We start from the raw sequence: 16,278 nt of genomic DNA on the forward strand, positions 1-16,278 counted from the left end.
GACCGCTAGCGTATTTCTTTTTCTTTTCGGAACACACGGGTTCACCGCCGGTGTAATGCGTGAGTAATCAGCCGGAGGGTTCCAACGTGTTCCTCGCGATGACCTGAGCGGTGTTCATTGCGGGATATTGGTGTATTCATTGTCTACTCGAAACAACAACACGTTTGAAACGTGCTCAAACCAATGTTTTTTTTTTTTCTTTTATGCCGCTATACCTGCATGGCGCTACTGACGCTCTTTTCTCTTCGATCTTCTACGCTTACATGCTTTTCAATGCCTGTTGCAGACTTGTAGGGCTCAAGCAAAATGTAAAATGCTCCCCTGTAGTAGTGTCTTTTATTTATCTCTCTAACGCTTACGGCAGTGTCACCGGCGCACGCCAGACACCGCCACGTGCGCGATGATGCAATATAAACGCGCGCTTTTTGAGACACTGTAGACTCGTTTTGTGAATGCACTAGTGTGAGCCTTTTCCGCAGTTATGTTAAGTCTACGTCACGCACGTAGACAGATATCCAAGCATTTTCTTAATTTAGCAAAGAATGCTGACTGGCAATAACGCTTTCTCGTACTAGGAAATCAAATAGTCGGTATATTAAATCAATGTGGGAAATCACTCCCATGGACATGCAGACGATATCCAGTTGGTGCTAACTAAATCCTAATTTAACTCGATCAAGAAACACCAGTACTATTAGTCAACAATGCAACAAGGGGTTGCTGCGCATTTACAGCTTTATTTAACACCGCTTCGTTAATATGCAAAAAAGATCATTTGTTTTCTTCATGAGCAGACCTTTAAGGCACAACTTCAACGTCAAAGCACCTGAGGTGCCCAAATGTCCGTTACAACGGTGTTGTCCAAAAGAGAGCAGGTCACTTCTTTGACTTCTTGGCTTTTTTTACCTTCTCTGCCTTGTCTTTGTGTCGTTTGCTGAGGGTCACAACGTCATCTAAACAAGAGAGAGAGAAAAAAATAAAAGAGGTTCAAGAAATAGTCAGCTGTACAACTATCATGGCAGTGAAGCGATATCTTTAGTAATCGTGCACAGCGTTCAAAAGGTAGCTCAATAGTGCTTTCACTAAAAGGTTGTACACTATAGTCGGACAAGCCCGGACAGGTCCGCACTTAGATGACTGTAGCAGGATAGCTGATTGCTTCTATGGCTAAACAAATAATTTCGCCACTTGTGCACTTGGTAATGTTCTCTGAAGGCCATTTCACTGGCCATTCGGTTTGTGATAACAGTTTGGAGTGCGTGCTTATATGAGCAGGCTTGTGTATCCGCCTTTGAGGAAGAAATGCTGCAGACTTCTAAAGTTCTATCGCGGGCTTGTTGGTTATCCATAGCATCCCGGATGAGACAAAGCAGAAGACAGCACTGTCCGTGTGTTATGTTCCTTCTGCCCAGAGCCATTTATTTATTTATTTATTCATAATACCCCTAAAGGCCCTCGTGAGAGGGTATTACATAGGGGGGGTTACATGAGCAAAATTACAAACAATAAACGTCAAAAACGAAAAAAAGGTCAAAAAATTCAAATTAAATACAGACTAAGGTTGAGATATATGTTATAACAAGTAATTGGTAAAGACAGCAAAAATAGAGAAAAGAATAGGCAACAAATCATTGGAATACAGATAAGTACCCAGTGAACAACCTATGAAAATGCAAGAAAAAATAATCAATACACTTGATAAAAAAAAAACGAATAAAACGAATAAAAAATATACACTCACTCATCACACCTCAAATAAGCTGAATCAAGGTAAAAATACTACACATGTGCTCTGCACGATATATAAAAGAGGGAAAAACAAGTAAAAGAGCAAAAGTTAGATGATGTCAGTATTTTGAATTAGTTCTTGAAATTTCGAGGCGTTTTTTTCTAAGGCAATGTGTGATGGTAGATTATTCCAATCGATCGTGGTACGCGGAATGAATGACTTGGAAAAAGCAGATGACTTACAGTTTAAGCGTTTAACTTTGTAGGGGTAATCGCGGCGAGGCTGTGAAGTGACACGTGGTGATAAAGTTTATGGAAAAGTGATAGGCGTGCAAGTTTGCGACGATGGAATAGTTCGGGTAGCTCTGCTCGGCGTTTTAGTGCTGTGACGCTGGAATGACGTGAATAATCTGAAAATATGAAGCGAGCGGCACGATTTTGCAGTGATTCAATGTCGTTTATGATCTAAGCATGTTCGGGATCCCAAATGGCTGATGCATATTCTAATTTTGGACGTATTAGTATAGTAAATGCAAGTTTGCGTATGTTAGGAGGAGCCTGTTTAAGGTTACGCTTGAGAAATCCGAAAGACCGGTTAGCAGCCGCCAGGGTGAGTTTTATATGGTAGTGCCATGTCAGATCAGGTTGCAAATGAATTCCAAGATATTTATAAGTGGAGACGAGGTCAACAGTAGTATTATTCAACACGTAGGAGGTAGGAATTCGAGTTATGTGTTTACTGAAAGACGTAAACTTCGTTTTAGAGCAGTTTAGGGTCATTAGCCAAGATGAGCACCATGCATTAATAGCATTTAGATCAGTTTGCAAAGCTTTCCGGTCATTGTCAGAGGAAATTATTCGGTAAATCACACAGTCGTCAGCAAAAATTCTAATTCGGGATGAGACACAGGATGGCAAGTCATTAATGTAGATTAGAAACAGTAGTGGACCAAGTGCGCTACCCCGTGGGACTCCAGAAGTTACTGGTCTGAAGGAAGAGTTACAATTGTTAGCGGACGTGAACTGTGTTCTAGAACTGACTGGATGCTCTATATATTGGATGCTATGGAGACTTGTAAAGTAGTGCCTGACTATAGCAGTACTTCATTAAAAGAATCATTTCTTTTTTGTCTGGCAAAATAGGTAAAACACAGTGCAATACCAATCTCCCCAGACTAGGAGGTGGTATGAACATGAAGGATTAACTTAGAATGAATAACATTCGTTAGAGCAAGAAATCTTGGCTTATAACAAATGGCGGTTTTGTATTCCCTTACACGAAAGACGAAGGAAAGTGCACATTTCAAAGGCACGTTTTTCTTTGTTAAGCACAGTATTAATGAGTACTAACATAATATATTGGCAAAGAAAGTATAGGGGATGTTATTAGAAGTAATCATATTGTATATGTGAAGAAAGAGAAGTGGACGAAAAGATAACTTGCCAACGGAAGGATACGAACCTGCGTAACTAAGAATAATGCGTCTAATGCTCTACCACTGAGCTACGGTGGCGGTCATCTCTTCGTCCACTTTATAGGTTATATGTGCGCATTTTAAACGTAACAGCTTCAGTAAGCGCCACCTGTTGCCATTACGGCGAGTGTGGGATGCTCTTTCTTGCCTGTTTGACATCACGTAGTTTGTGATCTGCAACACAAGGGGCACTGCGAAGAAATCAAGTGACTAGAGAGATAATGGAAGCAGCATTGGTTCATCGAAAAAGTTTTTTTTCCTGTTTGTGAATTGTAAATTAAAAAGGAATTAAAGTGTAATGAATCTAAATGCACCCCCCAAGTCAATGTGCGGTGTACGTTTCTCTGCTCATTGTCTCTTGTCAAAGTGCACTATGGTTAACCAATCCAAGCTAGTCCTGAACAAAGTAAGTGCTAAGGAAATTTCTCCTCCTACCATCTCTTGTGGTACAATGGCATCAACGTAATGGTATTCTCTTGCTTTTGTCTATAAATAATGTTTTTTAGGATACCGGTATATCTGTAAAAAGGAGCATTGCTTAAGGATACATCATGCACTATTCCTTTTGGCATATTTAGCTTACCTGACCCAAATGGTACAAAACGCTGTCGAGCAGTTTCATGTGCTGAGTAGTCCAGTCGAGGCCGCTTCGAAGAGCTTTCAGTCTTGGGAATCTCCGGACACAATGCCTTCTTTGTAAGAGTAGCCATGCCACAAAAAATGCCTGAAGCTGCAACAAGGGCCCACGAGCAAATCATTATCATAACCACTTTACGGCCTCATTATTGTAACTGTATCAAAATACGTTAAAAAATTTTTAAATGCAAACAGTGTCATAAGCTCCTGTAATGAGGGGGTTCGATAAAATGCTGACTTTTGCAAATGTTGTGATCATATGATGCATTCTTCACTTACAGGTTTGAAACTCCAAAATTTTGGATCACCTAAATGTCCTAGTTTTATGTGAGATACCCAATAAACATTTTATATTTGAGATATTATTGGAAATATTATCGAAAGCTCACAAGGACAGTTATTTTGGTACTCAAACATAAAAATAAAGAGACACTGAGATCGCTGCACTTGATGCATGTCAAGGCCGTGACCAAGGAAGCATGGCAACCCAGCATGCTTCAAAATTCGTCTTTCCTGTCGCCTTTAAGCGAACTTACAGATCTACACAGCATTAATACTTCATAATTTCTACACTGTATTGAGATGTCATTAATGAACACAGCATACTCACCAAGCGTTAGCTGCTCGACTCCTTCCTCTTTTAATAAAACAGATATGTGCTGAGTGTCCTGGACCGAAAAATCGTGACAGTTATGAGCATTGATTCCTCCAGTAACTGAACATCTACACGACTTACACTGTGATATTCTTTTCTTGTGAATTCATAACCAATGTCTCCAATCTGGACCTCAGTTTGCTCACCTCCTCTTAGCGAAATCTTCACTCCATCCAGGTTTGAAATGTTAACCTGTTACAAAGAGACAGTGAAAACAGCCCCAACTAATTAATAACACTTTTGAAAAGCAGGTGTACCCCATTTGCTCGATGGGACAACTTCAGGGGAGGGGACATATCTAAAAGCTCTTTTATCAGTTTCTTACTGAGCAAACATCACCACCACACGAGTAACTAATTTTGATAATAAAAGGAGATAGGCATGCAAACACAAGAGAAAAGAGTAAGACAACACAAACTCTGGTGCCCGGGTTTGCAGGCCAATCTTCTTTTATCGTGATTCTGTACCAACTAGATCAACTTTCTGTCATTCTAAACATAATTCTCACACTGCCTACCTTAACGTCCTTTGAAATAGTAGCATATTCGGAAACAAAACAAACTGGTTTTGAGAGAAGCTTTCACAGTGAGCGATTTTGAGCACGTAATGAAAGTATTTGTTGCAATGGAACCCCATTTGTGACGTTTAGGTACTCACGTCAGTTGGAGTTCGGAAGAGCCACAGGCGGTGCTCGTCTGATGAAATTTCTTCTACTGGGAGCGCAACGTTACCAGTAGTAGCAGAAAAGCTACTGGGAACTTCATACCTAATTGTACGAAAATCAAACATTAATGACAAAAAGTGCATGATGGCGAGACATATCAATGTAAAATGTCATCAGCGAATACATGTTTGAGGACTATAGCAAAGTGTGAGCAGCCTTCAACAGGTTCCAGAATGGACGTCGCAAACTTGAGCAAAACATCACGAAATGTACTCATTAAATGTACCAATACGAAAAAAATGCCGCGGAACGATTGCTTCAGAATTGCTTACATGAGAGCAGAGGTAATATTCACAACTGCGACAGTATCCTTTCATAGTAATCTCACTAGTGGCCAAAACACTGACCGAAGCAATGAAAATTTGCAACAGCTTATCTATCACATCGCCTGAGTTGTCAACAGTGGTTAGATATTCTAGTCAACTGAGGCACGAAGAATGTCCCCTAAACATTTCTCAGAGAATATATAGAGCGCGTCTTGCGGCCCAAACAAAATTACTCGAAATGTAGTTTAAGGAAGACCTACACTGCTAGCTTCAAAATAACTTTCTATTTTTATGGCTAACCTTCTTGTCCTTCCACCTTCAATCCTCCTCCTTTATTTGTGACGACTGCTTTCAAAAGTGCACACATATTTACGTAGCTAAAGTGTTGCAGTGTGCCACACTGATCATTGTTGTTCATGGAAGATCTTCTGCCAGCTACACGGTAGCTGACTTCCTGAAATTCCCAGAATAACAGTTAGTGCAAATACGCATTAATCTAGGAGAAAGAAGCTTATATAAACATGAAAGCATATACAAAGGTACTAAGCCCAGCAACAATTTTTACCAAAGTCGGATGATTTCATTGTCCAGTGTAGAACTGACAGACATGACACGGTATGTTCGCAAAGCCAACGGCATGCTACTATACGGTACATGACACCGCTCGTTCAAAAAAACAAATTAACATTAAAGGTTCATGTGCTTCCGAATACTCACATCAAAGTTCAAACCTGAAAGTGTCGGCTAGCTGCTCGGGTGTTTACATTGACATTTCATATATTAGAGCCGATACTTACTTTTTTGCCTCCACAGAAGGCATGGCAAGACGTTTTCTACGACACGCAATGTCACAGAACTTGACAAATATCACGCAATTATTTAAAAAAAGCTCTCAAAACACAACGGCACTCAACAAACACAAAAACACATGGCAGGCTACGCGCGTCCTTTTGGCTTTGGATCGACTGGGCAGACGGATGCGGTTGACTTCACTTGTCTGGATAGCGATTTCGGTTTTGATTTCAGGCTTGTGCACGCGAAGTTGGAAAGGCGTAGCCAGCGACTGACAAACAGCGTAACTTCGAGATAGATAAAAAATGGAGGGGAATTAGTTCAGCTCTTGCAGTTTCCATGGGTTTTCATGCATATACACGCCTACGTACATGTATTCTCAGGCACACATTCACCATGAACAGACGCTCCCACTTTACCGGCGCGGTAATTTTTGGGTATAGAATCTACTTGATGGTTTTTAGCTGCCATCGTGATGTGCGTGTGTGTGCGCGCGTGCGCTTTTAATTCTGAAAACTATATGCAATGCAGTGTATGTATGTGTGCGATCACTTGTTCAATGCTGGTGGGCTACCATTTCTTCATTTTTTTACGTGAACAATCCTTCTACGACTGCCTCAGTGGGAGAAATGTCTGTCATGTGAAGAATGCAAGTGCATTTATTGTTTTACAACGATCAATCAACATTGATTGACAATGAAGCATTAATAAATATATACATTCTGTTGTATTTTAAGCTCCACAAAAAAATAACCCCGCTGGAATCTAAATGACATGGAGCTAGTGAAGAAGCAGCAGATTATATGCAAATTCAGGCTTATTAAATGTGGGTGCCAGCAAAATGAGGACGAAGGAGGTGTAGCGTGGTTTTCAAAATTCGACTGGAGCTTTGGTGTAGAAGCTTGGGAGTGTATGATACGGAACGTTTGAAATAATTAAGGGACAGATAGTGAAAATGAATAATTCTATTAGATGGATTAGCGAGGTGGAATAGACAAAGGGCTACTATAATTCAAGCGACTTCGTAATTCTTTAGTGGCAGCGAACCAACGAAAAGTAATATCATGGAGTTTGTAATAAAGAGTGAATTCATAATATCTGGTGTTTTTCATCCCAAAACGACAATATTATCGTGAGGGACGCCATAGTGGAAGGCTGCGGAAATTTTGACTGTCTGGTGTGACGTGCGCTAACATCGCAACGCAGATGGACTTCTTCCATAACGCCTCCCCTTTGAAATGCGACCGGCACCGAACCCGCCACCTTCGATTGAGCAGCCGAGCAGTAACCGCTACACCACCGTGGAGGACACACACAGCGAAATCATGAATTATGTAAAAGGCTATAACCGGAGTTCCGCTACGCCCCACCACGGTGGTCTAGTGGCTGAGGTACTCGGCTGCTGACACGCAGGTCGCGAAATAGAATCCCGGCTGCGGCGGCTGCATTTCCGATGGAGACGGAAATGCGGTAGGCCCGTGTGCTCAGATTTGGGTGCGCGTTAAAGAACCTCCAGGTGGTCGAAATTTCCGGAGCCCTCCACTACGGCGTCTCTCAAAATCATATGGTAGTTTTCGGACGTTAAACCCCAAAAATCAAATCAAATCAGGAGTTCTGCTATTACTCGGTCGGCAATAGTGTCATCTCATGAAACACAAAATGTTGCCCAATATATTTAAACCGCACACCAATTTTAGTAGACACACCAAGTAGAGAAGGTGAAAGAAAAGAGGGATGAAGGATGATGGTGGGGACCCTATCCCCTGTGCAGAGCAGCAGGCTAGAGCAAACTAGCTCAGGCCGACCTCTCTGCCTTCTAATAAATTCTCACTCACTCACTCCACTCCAAGTAGAACATAGAAGAGTGAACAAGAAAATAAATTTTATGGCGAGCTACCAGGTGGTGCAGGGCAAACACTAGAAAAGACTGCCCTCTCTTTGTATATATATATATATATATATATATATATATATATATATATATATATATATATATATATGTATATATATATATATATATATATATATATATATATATATATATATATATATATATATATATATATGGGAAAGAAGTGTATACCTAAGGGCTCGTTTTTCCGTGTTTTAACACAATATTATAGAGATCTAACAGACAGTAATGCCAAGGAATGTACAGGGGAAGATATTAGAACCAGTGGAATATAAATAAGAAGAAATAAAAGTGGATGAAAAAATAACCAGCCGTGAGCAGGACCTAGCCTGCTCACGGCTGGTTATATATATATATATATATATATATATATATATATATATATATATATATATATATATATATATATATATATATATATATATATATATATATATATATATATATATATATAAGTGTCCGTGTGTGTGTGTGTGTATGTGTGTGGTCATGGTATGTTTTTATTCAAATATTACTGAAAAGCTGTAAATAGACCCTGGGTAATAATTATTATCGAATGTTCTTGTGACATTGTCATTTTGATGGTTATGTGAGTAAAACATAACTGGGACCAATAAACTAAACCTTATTAACGAAAAACTTGGAAATTGCCAATGCAGTGTACTGGGAATAATGTCCACTGGGTGTGCTCCACGTAACGACGTTATCTTCCTAATTTTTAATGTGGTTCCTTATATTTCGGACACCCGGTACATCCATTTAATTAAAAAGGCTGCGAGCCCCGAGACCATGTCACGTAAATCATGCCGTGCATGGCATGGTTTTAAACAATCGTGCGTTAAGACCTCTCAATTATGTTCTTCGTACACTCTTGTGACGTCATACCAACTTGGTATACAGACATGCATAACATGACTTCCATGTCGTTTACGTTTGCCATACAGCCATGTCCAGCGATACCAATTTCGGTGTACATCCCTTTTACAAAACGAACATGAAAGCACAATGTCATAGATAGATAGATAGATAGATAGATAGATAGATAGATAGATAGATAGATAGATAGATAGATAGATAGATAGATAGATAGATAGATAGATAGATAGATAGATAGATAGATAGATAGATAGATAGATAGATAGATAGATAGATAGATATTGCCCCGCCGCTGTGGTCTAGTGGCTAAGGTACTCGGCTGCTGACCCGTAGGTCACGGGATCGAATCCCGGCTGCGGCGGCTGCATTTTTGATGGAGGCGAAAATGTTGTCGGCCCGTGTGCTCAGATTTGCGTACATTAAAAAGAACCCCAAGTGGTCTAAACTTCCGGAGTCCTCCACTGCGGCGTCTCTCATAATCATTAGGTGCTTTTGGGACGTTAAACCCCTTATACCAACCAACCAGATAGATATATAGATAGATTATAATTCTGCCGCCAAACGGTTCCGAGTTTATTTCCTCGTCCCTGATTGTTACGAACGTTGGCGTCGAAGTCTCAGTGCGTGTTGCGTTCAGCATTGATCTCTGCGGGCCTTTTTGGGTTGAGAAAGAACTTGTCAACCTCCCGTTCGCGGTGTGCTTGGCTCCATGAATAGTTATATAAGTTGAGTTAATTAGCGAAGTATTTTTGGATTATTAAATTATTATATTTCCATCGGAGCACTTACAGAACCAACCGCTTTTTGACCGATTCCTTGTAATGGGTAAGAGCCATTGCTGGCAATCAAGAACTGAGCCGCCATTTGGGGACGTCCAAAATTAAGCCTTCCCAGTGAGTGTCCTCCATAAACTATCGTCGTGACCATGAGAGCAATGTCTCCGCCGAAAGAGAGCGCCAAAAAAGAGAATGATTCCACCCTCGCAACACCTAAGTCCCGCTGCGCCAGCACCACCCATGGGACGTCCAGGTACCGGCGGGCGGCGACGTCCACAGCCAAGAAGGAAGCCGTGTCCGAGCAGGCGGTGTCCAGGCAAGTGATGAAACCCGCCAAGTCGGCCAGCGCCGCCTACCAAACCACTATGCTGGACACGGAACAACTGGATAACCTGCTCAAGGATACCCCACCGTCAGACGTGGCCAACGGCAAGGCCGCGGAGGAGCACGGTGATTCGGCGGTGGCCGGGGGCCTTCGCTGGAAGACCGTGTCTGCATCCACTGGTCCCGTGAAGGTTGTCGCCACGGAGCACCACCGCGTTGTGACAGACGAGATCGCGTGAGATGCATTTATAGTACCTTAAGTCACAAACCTTATGCTGGTTCGACGAGTACGTTCGCGACTCGGTTTGTTCTTGGTTTGTTTAATCTGACCATCGGTCAAGTATTTAGCTTCATTTTTTGTTTGTTTTTTGCTTACAATGCAACAGCAAATCCCATTAACACAAAGACGACACTCGGAAGAGTTTTCGCCATCGCCGTGATGATCCGTGCATAGTACAAGTGTCTAACGCACGCGTTGCCCACTTATGGGGCTGTTTTCGCTCGCGATGGTCCACTGTTACAGGGAACACTCGAATGCACACCATCAATATTCCTGGCCCTCTAAGAGCAAGTGAATGAAGAAACAATCTTCATGAAAATCAATAGTCTGTCAACAGGAGTCGGAACTTTTAACCACCAGTAGTCTTATGCATATCTATGTCTCTATGATTCCGTAAGATAGCGAAATCTAAACATGCTGCTCATACAGGGGTTCCCTTGAACAGTGGACCCGTCTGTACATATACGGTCCTAATGTGGTCGCTCCCGAAGTCTCAGTTCTCGCACGCTGTCCTCATGTCAGCAGAGGCACTTCGCCTTTTAGCGTGTATGGATTATCCTTTCAAGTGTCGCAAAGAACAAATGGAGGTACTTGTGCAGCTTGAATACAAGCTCACCGAAGCCAGCATGATGGCGTAATGACACTTGAACACATGCGGGTACTACGTCTCGATTAATGTGCACAAGCACGGTCCTGGCTCCTTCCATCGATTTTGATGAACACAGGGAATCACGCGTGACAACCCGTTTGAACATGATTGGATTTGATATGAGAGGTTTAACGTATGTCCCAGAACCGCCATATTATTATGAGACACGCCGTAGTGGAGGGCTCCGGAAATTTCGGTCCCCTGGGGTTTTACACGCGCACCCAAGTCTGGGCACACGGGCCCACAGCATTTTCGCCTCCATTGAAAATGCAGCCGCCGCAACCAGGATTCGTTCCCGCGACCTGCGGGTCATGAAGCAGCCGAGTGACTTAGCCTCTAGCGGGGTTGAGCGTGATGGTAGTATTCAACCCACTATAGACTTTGTTTTCACCAGCGCCAACAGAGCTGGTTATTATGTATAAACGTGCAGTTCATTAATTGAGCATGAAGTGAAACGGCGTTGTCGATCACGGACAAATAGAGCACGACAGTACTCTTTGTCCGCATTCTATGCGCGCTGACATTCTCTTCAAATCGTATACACTTTTTCACAGAAGGAAAAAAAAAAACACCACCATGATGGGTTGCGAGCGAGAGTACAAAGGTTAAGGGCGCAGCCTTGTCAGTGCATTTTTGAAAGGTCATGCGCCGATTTGCGCAGCCCAAAGAGGAATATGGCGGCGCCCAGGGAGGCGTTTTTGAAAAGGTCTATCTGCAGCATCAAAAAACCCAATGTAATTCCCTTTAGAGGCTTAACAGTGAGACATTCTGCATTTGACAGGTTCGACGCTCCGCGGGAGGACACGACAACGACTTCATTCGAAGCGCACGTGCGTATGCGCTTGTCTCGCCCTCGGCTACCAGAGGGCAGAACGGTCACCGAATCTCCTCGGCGGGAAGACCAGATGCACGACCGCGGCGCGGCCGCTTCCCAGGCCGACCAACGATCGTCGTCACGTCGTTCAGTATCGGGAAGAACATCAAAATTGGCGTGCCCTGACTGCGGTGGATTTAGCAGTGACGCCACCGGCATACAGACCGGTAAATTATCTAACGGACTTGGTGTACGCCCAGTCTAGGCTACGGACGAATACTGTAAGCTGTAATTCTGATTAGGGAAGCAAGGCCGAGACTTCCAGCTAGCTGAAATTTAATGTCTAATCTGAAAGAGTGAAGGTGAGGCAATGTCGAGAATATTTGTTCGGCTGCGATGCGTAGCCGCACAAATATTCGGCTGCGCGCTCTGAACTTGGTGATGGCGTGCAGTTACCTGTTACGTTGTACAGTGCTTTCCCTGGCTTCTTACGAGCTTTTTTTTTTCTCCATGGGTACAATGCAGTCATTGAAGCAGAGTGAATAAAACTTCGGCATGCGCTCCCCCTCCCAGTCGCTAAAGAGGGGAGCGCGAAAATTTCCCCGTACATCGACTTAGGGGGTGGGGGAGGGTGAACGTTGCGATGAACCTACGCCCGAAATGCTGTTCATTGTGAAATTCCGCCAAGTTGAAGGAAAACTGTCACCTTGTCTGCTTCGATTAGAGTTACTGTATACACTACCTAAGGGTAGCTTATAAAGTAACTCTAGCTCCGGTCGGCTACGAACGCCGCGGTGTCGAAAACCGGAACTGGTTGGTTGCTGTTCGGGTGAATTGGTGTATCGTAACTGTAAGCAAATAGCCACGACACACACAAAGAGACAGATATATCATTTTATATGTCTCCTAATGCGTGTCTTCCACTTACGCTAATATTGGTTCTTTTGATATACATTTCACTCGCATATATGCTGCACGGACGTAGCCAGAAAGTTTTTTTCTATGGGGGGGGGGGGGGGGGTCAATCATACTTTATGTTCGTACGTGCGTTTTGTGTATGCGAAAGGAAAGTTGAATCATTTTGGGGTAGTTTTGCCCCTCTTTCTTTTTGGATGCGTCCATGACACCACTGACTGTTTCAGAGGGGGGGGGGGGGGGCGTTAGGAGCGATACCCGCCCCCTCCCCAGAAAGAAATAAAATATCTCGTGAAACCACTGTGAGCACACCTTAACAGTACTTGTGCTATGAAGGGTTTTTTCTGCTACTAAAACAAAACAGTCATAACCACGCCCCCCTCTTAGGTGTTACCATGGTCCCTCATCACCGTGTAACACCTAAGTCACTCATCACCACAAGTAACACCATGGTCCCCATAGAAACCATGGTGTTACTTTAGGTGACCCCCCCCCCCCCCCCCCCCCCTTCCATGAAATGAGTGGCTGGATCCGCTCCTGCATGACACGCTGCTTTTACAGCCAGCCGTTTGCCTAAAAAAAAAACAAAAAAACACAAGTTTGTCTTGCCCACCACCAGCCACGTATCGCCACATGCAGCCGCGTCGCCATTGAACGCCCCCCTGAATACAGAGTTCTACTACTTCTACAACACTGTACTCCGAATGGCTAATTCGCACACGCGACATATCATCACCTATTTCATGAGGCGTCACGTGCGGCTGCGACCACGGTGGCTGCTGCTGCGCGACGAGCAGCGAGGACGAGGTCCAGTCGGCGGCGTGCTCCAGCGAGAGCAGTGGCAGCTGCTCGTCCTGCTCGCACGAAGACGCCTGCAAGGCGGACGCGTCCTCCACGCGTGACCAGTCGTACAGCGCCGGCAGCGTCTCCTCAACATCGGCATGCAGCGGCTGTCGTGAGCCTGAGATCGGCACTCTGCTGCGCACCAGTAAGCATCAAGTGATATGCGAAAACAGTTTACTGGCCTAGTAAGGAAAGCAGGGAGGGGTTTTACCCCATTTCCACCAGAGTTTACTATATTACCCGATGAAGGAAGGAATGAATGAATGAATGAATGAAGGAAGGAAGGAAGGAAAAAAAGAAAAACGTTTTTTCGATTTGCAAGGGCACGAAGCAAGAATGGCAGGGGTTTCGGAAGGCGTTATGCGCTCGATGGATGGGGCTCCAGGGTTCCACTGGCTTGACGATAGTCATGTGTCATACCAACTAGCCCAAACTGCCACACTTCTTAAGTTCCACTGGCCGTTGCTGCCTGCCTGACATACGTGACCCTGCTAGGGAAAAATACTTGCTTTATCAGAGTAACTTATTCTGCTTGATTTTTAATTACGAAATAGTTGAAGACTATAGGCACGTTCAGGTTTTTCCCTTTTGGGGGTGGGGGTGAAGCTTTGTCGCAGCACATGTCGCCCAAACTATGTCAATGTACGGGGCTGACTTTGCGTCTCCCCTGCCGAGTCACACACTCCCTCCAGATTTTGTCCACGTGTAAGGATGACTTTGCCCCCCCCCCCCCCCCCCCCACACATGGACACAATACGGAGGCGATTTACTCCGCTTCTTTACTTTGAAAGGGCTAGAGTATCTGTATGTGCTACCTTTAGGTATACCTAAAAGCAGCATATACAGTAACTCTAGGGAGCTCCACCCCCCTCCCCTGTCTTCCCCCTTGCTCGGCCTCTTCCGTGTTCACGCCTATGGTTAACCACAGCTGCACTCATTGCTGTGAAAGCAGAATCTTGAGCGAAATGAACAGCTTGCGAGGAGGGATACCGGGCATCCATGAATACTGTGCACAGCGTTGCTGGAACAGGGAGTTGAACATTTTTAGTGGCTTCTAAAAATGAAAAATTATGCTTAGGAAATATCCTCGCGCTTTTAGAATCGGTCGCTGTATAGGTTTTACCGTTACAGAAGACGAAAGATTTCCGCTGCGCCGTAAAAAAACTGAGAAAAATCGGTTGTCAGTCCCCTTAACAAATGAGAATTCACTCGAAATAATCGCATGTTGAACTGTACAAACGTCGATAATCATCGATGAACTGTACAAACGTGCACTATCTATCAGAAAGTGTTATGACGTTATAGCAGACACAGACGAGAAAGACAAAACAAAACCAGGGCGCGCTCTTTTAACCATGCGCTTCTCCCGTTGTATCTTTCGCATCCGTGTCTGCTAGTGTCACATGATTCCTTGATGCATTCAACTAACTATAGCCCAAAAGTCAACTTGGGCACGATATACGTTCATCTGAGGCTGTGGTACATAGCCTACAGTCTTCGTTTGTTCTCCTTTTGACTGCAGCCGCCTCTTTCTGCGAGACCTTGGCCCGGGCTCTCAGCGGTGAGCAGCACGCAACCAAGAGGTACCGAAACGTACGGAAGATCACCATGCATGCAGCTAACAAGAAATGATACTTTAGCTCTACTGCTCCGGCATCGCCGTGAAATAATACAATTTCAATAACAACTAATGTCGATTCTTTTCATTTGATCAATCAGGAAGACAATCTTGAGACTCCGCCGAATTTTTTACGCAATAGGCTACACCTACATTTTTAAAGGGGTCTTGAAATCCCTTCAAAACTTGCTGCTTTGTTCTCCTCGTGAGCCGCTGTATTATTGAACCCTATTATTCACTCCGACCACCGGTGGTCTTTTAAAGTAGACGTTTCAGAACACTTCCGCTCTGATTACCCCATGTCATCTCTCTCTGTGCACCCGCTGGGGCAAGATGAGAAAAAAAAATTGCTTGAAGTGTGCGACAAACCCTTGTAAGCTCCGCTCCTTCTCGACGAATTCGAGATAATATTCCCGGCAATCAATTCGCGAAGCAATGAGCTCCGAAGCTGATATCATTCGATGAATACCAGGAAAAATGGCTCAGGACCTCTTAGTATATGCAACATTCTACGAGTCTATACTGGTTTACAATGTTCAGCTTCTATTTGAACAAGCGAGCTTCTGGTTCCGAAATAACATACGGAAGGACGGCCTATGGTTTGTATACATGCATCACTGAAATTTCCCCCTATAGCAATGGTGTACATGTGCGGTGGTGAATCGCGTGCCCTGGTTGGGTACATGTGTTCATTCTTGATTAATAAAGCACCCGGTCGATTCCAAGAGCTGGTGTCATTTCTTCACTTGCACTTCTCTCTGTTCGCGCTTGACATTTCAATGAAACGATTACAAGTGAATGAATAAATCAACGATTGGATGAATGAATGAATGAATAATGAAATTTATTGAAACATCAAAGCTTGCTTCGGCTTGTTTGCTTGAACAGTGTGGAAAAAAATACATCTTAAATTAGGAACCAGCAATGCAGTGGCATATCCTGCTTTGTCACTGTCATTGGTCAATAAATCAAATCAAGGCACGGGCTCCTCTGGA

At 43.7% G+C, this 16,278-nt stretch overlaps 1 protein-coding gene and 1 long non-coding RNA gene across 2 annotated transcripts; one reads left to right on the plus strand and one right to left on the minus strand.

Annotated features, from left to right (window-relative positions):
- Positions 1-717: 717 nt before the first annotated feature.
- Positions 718-6,445, minus strand: LOC142790720 (uncharacterized). The gene is made up of 6 exons (XM_075885337.1): positions 6,282-6,445; positions 5,152-5,260; positions 4,576-4,686; positions 4,450-4,507; positions 3,787-3,933; positions 718-953 (listed from the first exon to the last, which is right to left on the minus strand). Exons 1-6 carry the CDS (start codon positions 6,302-6,304, stop codon positions 877-879), a joined length of 525 nt encoding a protein of 174 aa, XP_075741452.1. The 5' UTR covers positions 6,305-6,445; the 3' UTR covers positions 718-876.
- A 6,987-nt stretch (positions 6,446-13,432) lies between these two features.
- On the plus strand, positions 13,433-16,008 carry LOC119165601 (uncharacterized). The gene is made up of 2 exons (XR_005108925.2): positions 13,433-13,810; positions 15,188-16,008. It is a non-coding gene; the product is annotated as an uncharacterized LOC119165601 (long non-coding RNA).
- Positions 16,009-16,278: the final 270 nt, after the last annotated feature.

The sequence above is a fragment of the Rhipicephalus microplus genome, unplaced genomic scaffold (assembly GCF_043290135.1).
Source record: "Rhipicephalus microplus isolate Deutch F79 unplaced genomic scaffold, USDA_Rmic scaffold_123, whole genome shotgun sequence".
Classification (NCBI taxonomy): domain Eukaryota; kingdom Metazoa; phylum Arthropoda; class Arachnida; order Ixodida; family Ixodidae; genus Rhipicephalus; species Rhipicephalus microplus.